The 13213-nt window shown below is 39.9% G+C and overlaps 1 protein-coding gene across 3 annotated transcripts in view; it reads left to right on the top strand.

Moving 5' to 3' along the window:
• STK32A (serine/threonine kinase 32A) overlaps nucleotides 1–13213 on the top strand; it is a 130959-nt gene that overhangs the window by 111116 nt on the left and 6630 nt on the right. For all 3 annotated transcript variants that reach the window (XM_059063017.2, XM_067031876.1, XM_067031875.1), the window contains 3 exons: nucleotides 5258–5374; nucleotides 7737–7862; nucleotides 9136–9264. In XM_059063017.2, coding sequence (XP_058919000.2) covers nucleotides 5258–5374; nucleotides 7737–7862; nucleotides 9136–9264 — 372 coding nt within the window. The remainder of the gene's footprint in view (nucleotides 1–5257; nucleotides 5375–7736; nucleotides 7863–9135; nucleotides 9265–13213) is intronic.

A 13213-nucleotide genomic window follows, 5' to 3' on the forward strand; every position in this document is an offset into this window, starting at 1 on the left:
GGGATATTATTAACTCCCAGAGAGGGAAAATCAATACATGTCACTCCATATCTTATATAAATATGTTTGTTTGTTTAAAGAAAATAATTTTGCAGTCATAGGCCAGGGCTCTGATTCAGTGTGAGTTATTAATACAACACAATTCATGCCCTGTCTTGTTGGATTCCTGTCTTTCATCTGCCTCTTGGGTTCTGGGTTCAGTGGCAAATTAGAGTAGTTTCTTTTTAAAAGAAATATTTCTTAAACTAAGAAAATGCCTAGGAAGAATTTTGCTAAGGAAAGATTTTTTTTTCTCCCTCCCATATCATTGTACCTCGTGGTAGTTCCCTGTGATTTGATGTAACTGACAATGTATTAACACTGTCAGATTCATTTTTCTTTTCCTTTTCTGCTTAGGAAAGGTGAAACATAGTTACTGTTAGGTTGCTGAATTCATATCTACATATATAAATTCGGGGTTATCAGCTATAGTGACTATGTTACACTTAGATCCTCAGATCTTATTCGGTTCACAACTGAAAGTGTGTACCCTTTTACCAACCTCTCCCTATCTTCCCCAGCCTCAACCCCTGGCAACTATTCTACTCTGTTTCTATGTGTTTGAATTTTTGTTTTTTTAAGATTCCATGTGTAAGTGATACGATGCAGTTATTTGGCTTCTCTGTCTGACTTGTTTCAGTTTGTGTATTGGACTCAAGGTCTGTCCATGTTGTTACAAATGGAAGGATTTCCTTTTTTCTTATGGCTGAATAATATTTCATTATTCATATATATTGTATATGAATATATATATGTTATGTATAATATGCCATTATTCATTTATAATTTATCCATATATAATGAATATTGTGTGTAAATATATAATACCATATATAAGTATATATTATAGATAAATATATGTATATATGTGGGTGTATAAATATATATATGTATATCATGTACATACACTTTTTTTTTTTTTTTTTTTTTTTTTTTTTTTGCGGTACGCGGGCTTCTCACTGTTGTGGCCTCTCCCATCGTGGAGCACAGGCTCCGGACGCGCAGGCTCAGCGGCCATGGCTCACGGGCCCAGCCGCTCCGTGATATGTGGGATCTTCCCAGACCAGGGCACGAACCCGCATCCCCTGCATCGGCAGGCGGACTCTAAACCACTGTACCACCAGGGAAGCCCCACACATCTTTATTCATTCATCTGTTGATGAATATTTATGCTGTTTCTGTGCCTTGGCTATTGTGAATAATGCTGCAATGAACATGGGAATGCAAATTCTTTTTTTGTAAAGCACAGATATAACTTTTCATGTTAAAAAAAAATGCTGTTGCTCCCTAATGCCTCGTATATTCTCACACACACACACACACACACACACACACACACACACACACACACCCCTGCCTTACCCACCCCTCTCCTCCGCGACACTCTTCAGACACCTTAGCTTGGAATTCTTTGCCCTTTAGAACCATGTTAACTTTTCAGATTTTGCTTCAATTTGAATGACCCTGACTCTTCACAAACTCACTTCAGCCTCTTTGTACTCCCTCCTGTCTCGAGGCATCCCTTGGAGCTCTTTTCCTCTTGTTCCTTTGCCTATAAATATATTTTCCTAAGATAAGCCCTGGTCTTTTTTTTTTTTTTTTTTTTTTTCCGGTACGCGGGCCTCTCACTGCTGTGGCCTCTCCCTGCTGTGGCCTCTCCCATCGCAGAGCACAGGCTCCGGACGCGCAGGCTCAGCGGCCATGGCTCACGGGCCCAGCCGCTCCGCGGCATGTGGGATCCTCCCGGACCAGGGCACGAACCCGTGTCCCCCGCATCGGCAGGCGGACTCTCAACCACTGCGCCACCAGGGAAGCCCGCCCTGGTCTTTTTTTTTTTAAAAAATCACTGTTGAATAAGTTTGGAAATTGCTAAATTAAGCTTGAGTAAAGTTAAGGATGTGTCTTAATTGTAGAACAGAATCCTTATATCTCATGTATATTGACCATTTCTAAGAAAGGACAGACTTAGAAAATTCTCAATTAAGAAATTAAAAACTCATTTGACCTTCCAATCTCATCTTCTAGAATTAACAGCTTGTATTTACTTCCAAACCTTTCCTGATTTTATAAGGATAATGTTTTCACATAAATGCGCATATACAGTTATTGTTGCTTCAGTAAAAAGAGAATTATGCTTTAACCTGTTGAGACTTTTTTTTGCCACTTAAAATAAAATGTAGAACTTTCTACATCAGAACACGTAAATCTATTTTACATTTTAGGATTAAATCCATTTCGCAAATGTATCGCCCTTGTAAATTTTTCCAGGTATATCTATTTTTATGGTTTTAATCTCTTCTATATCATCAGACTGTAAATTTATTAAAGGTGAAGCCAGTGTTTTATACAGTTTAGTATTATCCACAATATTTAGCTTTCAACAGGTACATAACAAATGCTTGTTGAAAATACAGAGGAACAAGTAACTACAAAACAATTGACACATTCTCACAAAGAATCACCAAGGAGCCTGCATGTAATTATGTTTCAAAATATAGCTAATCTGAAGAAATGAAATACCAACATTTAATTACAACTGGCAACACAACTAAACCACAGAAGAAGGGTGCTAAACAATCATTTCCTCCACATTTACAAATTGTGATTAACAGAAAAATATATGCTTCAAAGGGAAATGTGCCTGAAACTTCCCTGTGGTATCTGATCTTGTCCTGACCATGGTCCCTTAGCTCTCAAGCTGCTTTGTCATCTCTCTGTGTCCCCGTTTGCATTGCCATTGTAAAGGCAAGGTCCACTTCTCTAATTTTGTATTATCCATAGTATTAGCTTATGATAGGGAAGTACGTCGTTTTGCACTAATTGTACATCCTTGGCTGCAGCTCTTTTGCTTTTGTACTCCTGAAATAAGACTATAATCACAACACCTCACTTTGTCCCATCTAACATTTTACCTTTTCCACCTTGGTTATTTTTTATATTCTCATTCTTAATTTATATGCTGCCCTAAAATTGTCTGCTATATCCTGTCATTGCACACTGTAATTTTTCTTTATAGCATGTATTCCATTGATTTGTGTGTGTGTGTGTATACAGTCTGTTATTATTTATGGTTTTGCTGAGTAGACTGTAGTCTCTACCACTGTAGAAATCCCATCTGTCCTGTCTTCATTGTATCCCCAGGGCCCAGCAGAGGTGCAGGACATTGTAGGCATTCAATCAATATTTGGTAAATGAATAAATATAAAGCTCTGGTTGTTGATGGCTTAATATGGATTTTAAAGTTTGGAACTAGAAACATACATTATTATATAAGACAAAGGTAATTTGACTATTTTGAACAAGTCAACAGAGCATATGAGGATTTAAATATATGTATGTTACATTCAGTCATATGGCCTAAAGTAAATGAAAAAAACACAACATACTTAAGCCATTTGCTTGTGTCATTTGTTCCTTTATGAGTTTATCAAAGCATTTTGTGTTTTTAGATGTCTCTAAAGCAGGTTTCGAGACATCAATGAATTGAAGAAAATTAGAAAAAAGAAAAAATGTATGTGCACATGTATATAACCTGGGAAACTTGGTGTGCCAACCTGCCCCAGCTCTTAATGGTAAACATGCAGTGAATCACATGTAGTGACCCACAGTGCCCTTGGCTTGCAAACAGTCAATAAACATTGATGACACTGATAAGGTACCCGGCACTCTTTTTCTGATACTGAGTTACAAGGGTTATTTCCACTGTATCATTACTGAGACAAATGAATTAACTATGGTCCTTTATGCAGTCTTGAGGGAAGAAAATATGCGGAAGGGGTTTTTAAACCTTGCATTAAAAAAATAAAGTTTGGTCAATCTCCCTTTTAGGGAGTCAACCCCTAGCACTTCCTGATTCCCTGGGTAACTGCTGTTGACATGCCATGCAGGGACTTAAGCCTTCCTTCACATCATCTTTTTTGATGACTCATCTTGCCGTTCATTATTTACATTTAGAGCCACCATCCTTTTTACCTTTATGTCAATAATATCTCTCCTGTATTATGTCTAATATATATTAGCCACTCTATTGAGAACTTTACATGTATTATGTCATTTAATTTTCCCAACACTCCCCTAAGGTGATTCATTTTACAGAAGTAACTTCATCTTACAGATGAAGGAATTGAAACTCAAATTGACTGACCCAGTTTAGCACTCAAATCCTTTTGCCTTCAGAGCTCCAACACTTAATTACATTATGTTACCTTTTAATAATGATTTAAAACAAGGAAAAAAATTAAACTCCTCCATTTCTCCCAATTTAGTTGGGAGAAATCGGTCCATAGTCATTTATTATCTCGAAAGGGTCAGGCACTTGATAACATATCCATATTCACTGTCCTACTGTGGTTAATCTAATATGAAAATTTTGTTCATTCAACAAACATGTAATGAGCACTCACTAGGTGCTAGGTCCCATGGGCAAAAATGTGAATATGGTAAAATCTCCAGCTTTAAGTAGCTCACTTCACATAAGGAGAGACAATTCCAGGGTGAATCCTTTATGAAACAGAGAAATCAATGTAGGTAAAGACTGCCCTCTAGTGGATATCTGTGAAAATTATAACAAAGCCACCGTTTTGTTTAATTTCTTTGTCCCTCAAGTTAGGACTATAGAAGAATCCGGTTCTCTCAGAGGTAAAAATACTTTTGCCTCATCACAAAATTCTCCGCCCCACTCCATAGTACTAGCAGCTCATAGCATTGGGGACTGGGGTTGAAGTCTTCTGGGTAACCTTCTAACCTGAGCTTAGTCATTATGATTTGAACAAGTAAAAAGAGGTGTGTGTATGGTAAAACTCTGAATCTCTTTATAATCAACACTTAAATAACAATTTTTTAAATTTCCATTTACTGAGCGCTTGTCCAGTGTTTTAGGTAAATACTTACATTAGTTAACCTTACAAAGCAGTTCTAAATTGACATCTCAGACGTGGATTTAGCCCATAGAAATGTTTCCTTTGACCCAGAGGGTTACCAACTTTTAAAAATTCCAAGATTTCACAAGGATGTATAGATTTCTGGTATACTTTTTTACAAGTAGGAAATCTGGCAACCGTGGACCACATATGCATATGGCAACACAACAATTGGCTGGAGGGGGTTAGAAAATGCTATTTAGATTTTACTAGTTGAAAATTTAGCGTGGAAGCATTTGCAAAGGAACATTTTTTCTTTTACCCTTTAAAAATGAAGACTCTTACTTCTCTCCCTTAAGAGACCGTATCATATTCGCTCCAGTACTTCCAGCAAGGAAATTGCACACATGTTTGAGACGGCGCTTGTGACTTACCCTTCTGCCTGGTCACAGGAAATGGTGTCACTTCTTAAAAAGGTAAGAAGGACAGATGCATGGCAAAAGAAAGTGATAAAAATGAAGCACATGCTCTGGTTTGAAGTTAAAAGTTAAGTTACAATATTGGAGGCAGTCATGATAAATACATTTCCAGAGTGGGTTTTGCAGCTAACGGCTTTCAAATACATGGCTTCATTAATAAGGTGACACACATGTCCTCTTAAATGTCCCAAAGACATCTCAAACTCCATGTGCCAAATGGAATTCTTGAACTCATTATTTCCTGGACTTTCTCCAGCGTTCCTGCTCTGGCCTCTCCATCCACCCACTAATATAAGCCAGAACCAGAAATCATTCATCATCCACATAGCAGTTCATCACCATGTTCATATTTGACCTTTTAAATGTCTTCTGAATCTGTCACTTCTCTCCACTACTATCTTCCTAGTCCTACTGCCATCAGGTCTTGCCTTTTCACTGGTTTGCCCCTGTACACTTTTATACACTCCATGCTCTTCTCTGCTGTGCCCCTTAGATATCTGTTCAATGCAATGTTTATTGCTTTCCCACTGTTCTTAGAATAAAGATCAAAATTATTTGTATGGTATAAAGGTTCTAACTACCCCTCAAGTCTTATTTTGGACTGTTGTCCCTCTTTTGACTACAAACAGCTTTGAGCTTCTTTTCTCTCCTCTTTGCCCTCCCCCTCCTCACCCTCACATATCATTCTCTAACCACAGGGCCTTTGCACATGCTAGTCTCACTGCCTAGAACATTGCTCCCATCCCCAGCTCTTCCAGCTCCTTCCTTTAGGTCAATACTACTAATGCGATTCACTGACTGGTTCAAGTCCATGAATTACTTCCAACAGGTCCATAACACGTATAGAAATTGAGGGAAGTATTTAAAAACTTTTATAGCAACTTGATAACTCTGATACCTCAAAGCACATGGTCAGTAGACTCATCTCACTGAATAGGGTCCAAGCCTATGCAGTGATGTTGAACTCAAATCACAAGTTGCACACAGTGTGTTGTTCTATACTAGCCATGCACAGTAACACCACATATTGACTTCAGTGGGTTGGAAATTAAACCAAACAAACAAAGAGAAATAACTGGCCCTTCTGCATAGTTTGAGAAACACAGCTTTAGATCTCAGCTCACGTATCACTTCCTCTGGGAGCCTCCCTCTGTTGTCAGATCACACAGCACGAACTTTCCTTCATCATATTTTTCCCACTTTTAAATTATACATTGCACGTGTGTGGCTCTTGGGTTAATGACCATTGTTCTTTAAGCTGCATGAGGGAAGGACCACGTCTGACTTGTTCATGGTGTCCTCAGCACTTAACACAGAGTATAACAGGTGGTATACTTTGGTATTTGAATTAATGAGGTCCACAGTTTTCCTCAGCTTTTCAAGGTGCCTGTGTTCACCAGAAAGATTAAGGACAGTTGTAGTGAGAGCTCAATCATGTGTAGTGAATAATTACGTGAAAGAAAGAATGAGGAGCCTAAGAGGATGAGCTTGGCTTTTTTCTGAAGAGAGAAAATTGCCCAGGTTGTAACTGGTCAAGGAAAAGAGCTTTGGGGGCTAAGAATTCAAAACCTATGTCTCTTGTCTATGGGTCCAGTGTTCTGTTTTGGAATAGGGATATTGCCGTTGGTGATGTCAAAGATAAAGAATGGGGGTGGGGGTCATTTTCCTTAGTTCCAAGACAGCCCTACTATCCCAAAAGTGCACACTGATGACCCATAGCTGTTACCTCCAGGCCCATTCTCAAGTGAGAGCCACAGGATTGAAATGATGTTGGCTCTGGAGTGGTTAAAGGGGAAAAAAATCTTTAATCCCAGTTCATAAAACCCAGAACTATCACAGCAACCTTAGTTACATCTTATCTTTGTCACCCCAGTATATTTTGATTAGTGGTAAAAACTGCTAAATTTTTTAGTGTGAAATAAATTTCATTTGTTAAAACCAATGTACATTTTCCACGTAAGAAGAACAGACTTTCTCTTGGTCACTTTGTATACATGACTTGATTTAATCGTAGCTAAACCTTATGAAATAGCTTATTATCCCTTTTTTACAGATGGGTAAACTGAGGTTTAGAGAACAAACTTGCCCATCATTACTAAGTTGGGGAATCAGTAATCAAACATAAGTTTGACTCACTAGGACAAGCTATTTTCACTCACCACATTGCAACTTACAAAAACCAACTCACAATTCCTTCTGACCACTCATCTATATTATTTGTTTATGGGGCTAAGAAAGGAGAACACTACTTGTTTCCTTCAATCCTATACTTGGAAATATTCATAGGGAATCTGTATGATTTTTTGCACTACAAGTTTTGACCTTCGTCATGATCTTGGTGTTTGTATTCCATTGGCAGCTTCTGGAACCGAATCCAGACCAACGATTTTCCCATTTGTCCGATGTTCAAAACTTCCCATATATGAATGATATGAACTGGGACGCAGTTTTGCAGAAGAGGCTCATTCCAGGATTTATTCCTAACGTAAGTCAATCTTAAAAAACCCATGGTAACTCTCATTCAATGCACATAACTCTGTGCGCCAGATACGCACATGGTCTCATTAGGTAACGCGCCAATCTTGTAAGACAGCCCAAATTTCTATTTTACAGATGAGAAAACAGAGGCACACACAGGGTAGGTTGACCACCAAAGGTCACACAGCTGAGTTGGGATTCTAATCTAGATCTATGTTGGGAGTTCTAGATCCTAACCACGTTTTGTGGCTTACTTTTAATGGAAAGAAGTCCTAATCCTACAAACAGTCATTTCTGGGAATCTGCCAATTAAAAAAAAAAAGTTTTCTCTGATTCCAAAGATATAGAAATTTGTATCCAAGGAGTTCTGAGTCAAAGGACTGACAGCTGCTGGGGATGGGGTGGGGTATTTATGTTTACCATGCACCCCTCTTCCTCTGGTAGTTCTATGCTGGGAACCATATTCACAATGACTAAGAGCCAAAGCGAAATAATTCCCACCGGCTATACCCAGCCAAGGTATCTGTGGCCTCCCGCAGTCGGCCGGTAAAAGCCAGACCCAGAAGCTCCGGCCCAGGGGCCAAGTGAGCGCTCTGACTCCTCTCTCCCCCCACAGCCTGATTCTACACATTCAGCTGTCGGCAGATTGGCAGAATAACACGCTCATGGAGCAGCAGGGGGGTGGGGTCCTACCTGGCCACCCGACAAGGTCCAGCAGGGGCCGCTTGCACCGTGGGTGATGCATGACGCCGTGGAGATCTAGGCACCTTTCCTGTTGTTTCGGCTCTGCCACGCGCCCGGCAATGAGCCGTCAGCGCTGCCTCGAGAGACCTTCTACCTGGACTTCTGACTTAATTGTGAATTTGAATCATCTGGGCAGCTCGTTAAACATGCAATTTCCTGGCCCTCGTGTTCAGAAACATCGTTTCTCGAGGTCTGGTTGGGTAAACTGGGAATCAACTCAGGTGATTCTGATCTACCCTTGAACCCCCTTCAAAAAACAGCACCAAAGGCAAACTTCAGAAAAATAATTATAATAGGATTTCCTTTCTAACTCATGGAAGGCTCCTTGGGAGTTTAGAAAAATAAACAAAATACAAAATCAAAGAACATGAAAAGCAAGGTTGGCAATAAATTATTTCAAACTTCAAGTGGAACTCGCAGCTGGTTATTCTTGGACCTGCTCCTGCAGGACGTAGTGTTATTCTCCGTATTCGGTTGGGTCTAGTTTTAGAAAGATACAGGTATCTAAGGAGTGAGTCAACCTGTCTTCCTTGCAGAAAGGCAGGCTGAATTGTGACCCCACCTTTGAACTTGAAGAAATGATTTTGGAGTCCAAGCCTCTTCACAAGAAAAAGAAGCGCCTGGCCAAGAAGGAGAAGGAGATGAGGAAATGTGATTCCTCTCAGGTAAGCAGTCCCCTCAGACTCAGGGTCGTGGGAATCTTCATGGCAGCTGCAATTCGTTGGAGAGCTTCTGATGGGCGGCCATCCCACGATAATCGGCTGCTTCTTGAATGTGAGGCGGAGCTGAACACCCCAGCTTCTGAAAGGGCAGCTCTGGGGATCCCAGCAGCAACATTTCACATGTGGACTCCCTCCCTAGGTCTCTGCCATTAACTTGGTTCTCTTACTGTCCTCTCCCAGCTCTCAATTCAAACTTTGCAATCTCCTAGGAGAGAATCTAATTGGCCAAGCCTAGGTCAGGTGACCATCCCTAAAATGATGGAAATAGGCTGGTTCTAAAGTACACACATGGCTGTTTTGGGCCACACTCCAAGGAATCACTGGGAGCGGCCGACCCTAGACAGGGGTGTCTGTTCTTTGCCACACGCAGAATCTTGTGATATCAGGGCTAGCAGAAGTAAGAAGTATCTATTCACAGAAAAGATAGAATTCTTTTTTTTTTTTTTTTTTTTTTTTTTGCGGTACGCGGGACTCTCACTGTTGTGGCCTCTCCCGTTGAGGAGCACAGGCTCCGGACGCGCAGGCTCAGTGGCCATGGCTCACGGGCCCAGCCGCTCCGCGGCATGTGGGATCCTCCCGGACTGGGGCACGAACCCGTGTCCCCTGCATCGGCAGGCGGACTCTCAACCACTGCGCCACCAGGGAAGCCCAAGATAGAATTCTTACACGGTTGAGCACTATTGCTGGAACTCAGGCTGAGTCAAATTAATTTTGTAACTAACCGCATTATCCTCTGTCAGAGTTCGAGGTCAGATTTCAATACGGTAACTTGAAGGGACTCAGTAGGATTTTATACATGTGGTTCTGCGTATTATAATGATGGTAAAGTGACAAACATTCATTTTGCCTCAATGGCCATCCATTCATCCACAAAATCATCCACCCGTCACCCTACCGACTCAACTAATGGTCTTCCATTCTTCCATCCCTTCTTCCCTCCATTCCTTCATTCCTGCATCTCTCCACCCCTCTATCCCTCCCCCCTTCCAATTATTTAGGCTATTTTTATTGAATCCCTATTATCTGCCACATTCTGTGCTCAACACTGGAGAGAGATATAGATATTATTCCTGCATTCACTGACATCCCTGTTCTCAAAGATTGCATAGTCTTGTGGTGAAAATAGCTCTTCAAACAAATAAGTATCCTCAATGTCCCTAGTCCTCAGGGGCTACTATACCCTTTAACGGTCAGTTAACCAAAGTCCACATCCTGTTTGTCCACAGAACTGGCCTCTTACCAGATTCCCGTACTTAAGTGTTTCCTAGGGCCCTCCAAGGAATGCTTAGCTATGCCACAAACCCATCTTGCTTCTTGCTTTTTACTGCACCCATCTTCCTCCTAATGATGTGTTCTTCTTCATATCATAACCAACCAGCTTCTCCAGGCCAGCTCCTTCCTTTGCACCTAGAAAGCTTGCCTATGCAGGCTCCTCTGTTAACAGACCCCCAAATGTAGCCAAGTACAAGACTTCATCTAAATTACAAGTTTTCTAAAGTTTTAGAGATGACAGCAATCTGTGAGTAATTTCTGCCATGCCTTCCATGTTCTATATGATCTGTCTACCTCCCCCGCCCCAACCCTTGTACTATGCCATTCTTGACCTTAAGATATTTCTTCTTTCTTAATGTAGATATCTACAGCTATAAAGTTCCCTGTGAGCACTGCCTTTCTCTGCATATCTTAGGTTTTGGCATGTTGTATTTTTGTTTTCATTCACCTCAAAATATTTCCTAATTCGTCTTGTGATTTATTTTTTGACACATTGGTTGCTTAAGAATGTGTTGTTTAATTTCCACGTTTGTGAATTTTCCAGTTTTTCTAATGCTTTTGAATTCTAGCTTCATTCATTGTGGTCAGAGAAAATATTTTGTATGATTTTAATCTTTTTAAATTTATTGAGACCTGTTTTGCAGCCTAACATATGGTTTCCTTCCATGGTTTCCTTTGACTATTTGAGCATACCTTAAATAGTCGTTTTAGGGTCTCTGTCTAGTAAGTCCAATGTTTGGGTTTCCTCAGGGATGATTTATGTCAGTTTATTTGGTTTCTTTGAATGGGGCATACTTTCTTGTTTCTTTGTACACCTTGTGGTATTTTTGTTGAAAACTTGCTAGTTGACTATTACAATCCAGTAACTCCAGAAATCAGATTCTCCCCTTCCTTCTCTAGAGTTTGCTGTTTTTTGATTGTTGAAGGCTGTACTTGCATTTTTGAGTGACTTTTACAAACTATTCTGCAAAAAGACTGTTCCTTGTCATGCATCACCGCTGCTGTCCCGTTATGTTTGCTTGTGTTCAGATAATATTTTGATAGAGATTTCCTTAAATACCAGGACCATTTTTAAGTTGCTTTTTTCTTGATTCAGTGTTTGTCTGGTTGCTATAAACCTTTGCTTGCTTTCCAGAGTTCTGACAGTGTTGGCCCTAACAGTTTCTGTTTGTTTTCTTATGTTTCTGTTGAGGGTTGGGGGTTTGGAGCTGCCTATGCCATCATTTTGCTCTAGTTTCTCCTAATCTTATAGCCTCTATTTAAAAATTAAAAGGATTTTGTTTCAAAAGAAAGAGTAGCCTTCCCTCAAAGAAGAATCAGAAAGATGGTGAATCTCAAAGTAGCACTTTATCTCTATTCAAGGATTTTAAAATGTGAGAGTCAATCTTAGCAGCTCCCTACATTATCATCATGCTTGTTTATTCATTCAGCTGAATCTGGGGGTGTGGCCTGGGCATCAGGATTTTTTAAGTTCTTCAGGTGATTCAGGTATGCAGTGACTGTTACCATCTACAGATGTAGAATGCAGGCTGTGATTAAATAAAGTAAAAGGACTAAAGTTTTCCTTTTCCCCCTGTGTCTCAGTTTCCTCATTTATAAAATGGAGTTAGTATTACTACCTACTTCATAGACTGTTCTGAGTCAATTAGTACATGTCTGCCAAAATGCTAGCCGTTGTTAAAGAAGATGTGGTACATATACACAATGGAATATTACTCAGCCATAAAAAAGAATGAAATAATGCCATGTGCAGCAACATGGATGGACCTAGAGATTATCATACTAAATAAAGTAAGTCAGAAAGAGAAAGACATACTATATGATATCACTTACATGTGGAATCTAAAATATGACACAAATGAACTTATCTACAAAACAGAAACAGACTCACAGAGAACAGACCTGTGGCTGCTAAGGGGGAGATGGAGTGGGGAGGGTTGGACTGGGAGTTTGCGATTGACATATACACACTACTATATCTAAAATAGATAACTAATAAGGACCTACTGTATAACACAGGGAACTCTGCTCAATATTCTGTAATAACCTAAATGGGAAAAGAATTTGAAAAAGAATAGCTATATGTATAACTGAATCACTTTGCTGTACACCCGAAACTAACACAACATTGTAAATCAACTATAGTCCAGTATAAAATAAAAAAACGAAAACAAAAAAAACTAAAGTGCTAACCCTAAAAAAAAAAAAAAATGTTAGCCATTTTTTACGTTTTACTTTTCCACTCGACTTCCTGACTTCTAACTTCATTCTTTTCCGTGACTCTGGTTCATGCTCACAGTAGATGCCTCTGTTGTTTCTTTGCATCCAGGATGTTCTCCACTGCCATCTCTGCTCATCAGCCCCTTTAAAGTAAAGAACCAAAAAGACTGACACACACCCAGTCTGCCTGCTATGGAAGCAAATGACTTAAGTCCTCTTTTTCTGCCTCCTGAGATTTCCACCTGCTCTAAACCCTTCAGATATTTCTGATGCCATCTCTACTTACACCAGTCTAATCTCTGTTTGCTCTGTCATCCCTGAGAAGCACATTCTAAGATTTTTAACCAGTAGTTCTCTTCTCAATCACATAAGACTCATTCGTTCCTGCATTCTGTTTGTT

This window comes from Kogia breviceps, chromosome 4, assembly GCF_026419965.1.
Source record: "Kogia breviceps isolate mKogBre1 chromosome 4, mKogBre1 haplotype 1, whole genome shotgun sequence".
Classification (NCBI taxonomy): Eukaryota; Metazoa; Chordata; class Mammalia; order Artiodactyla; family Physeteridae; genus Kogia; species Kogia breviceps.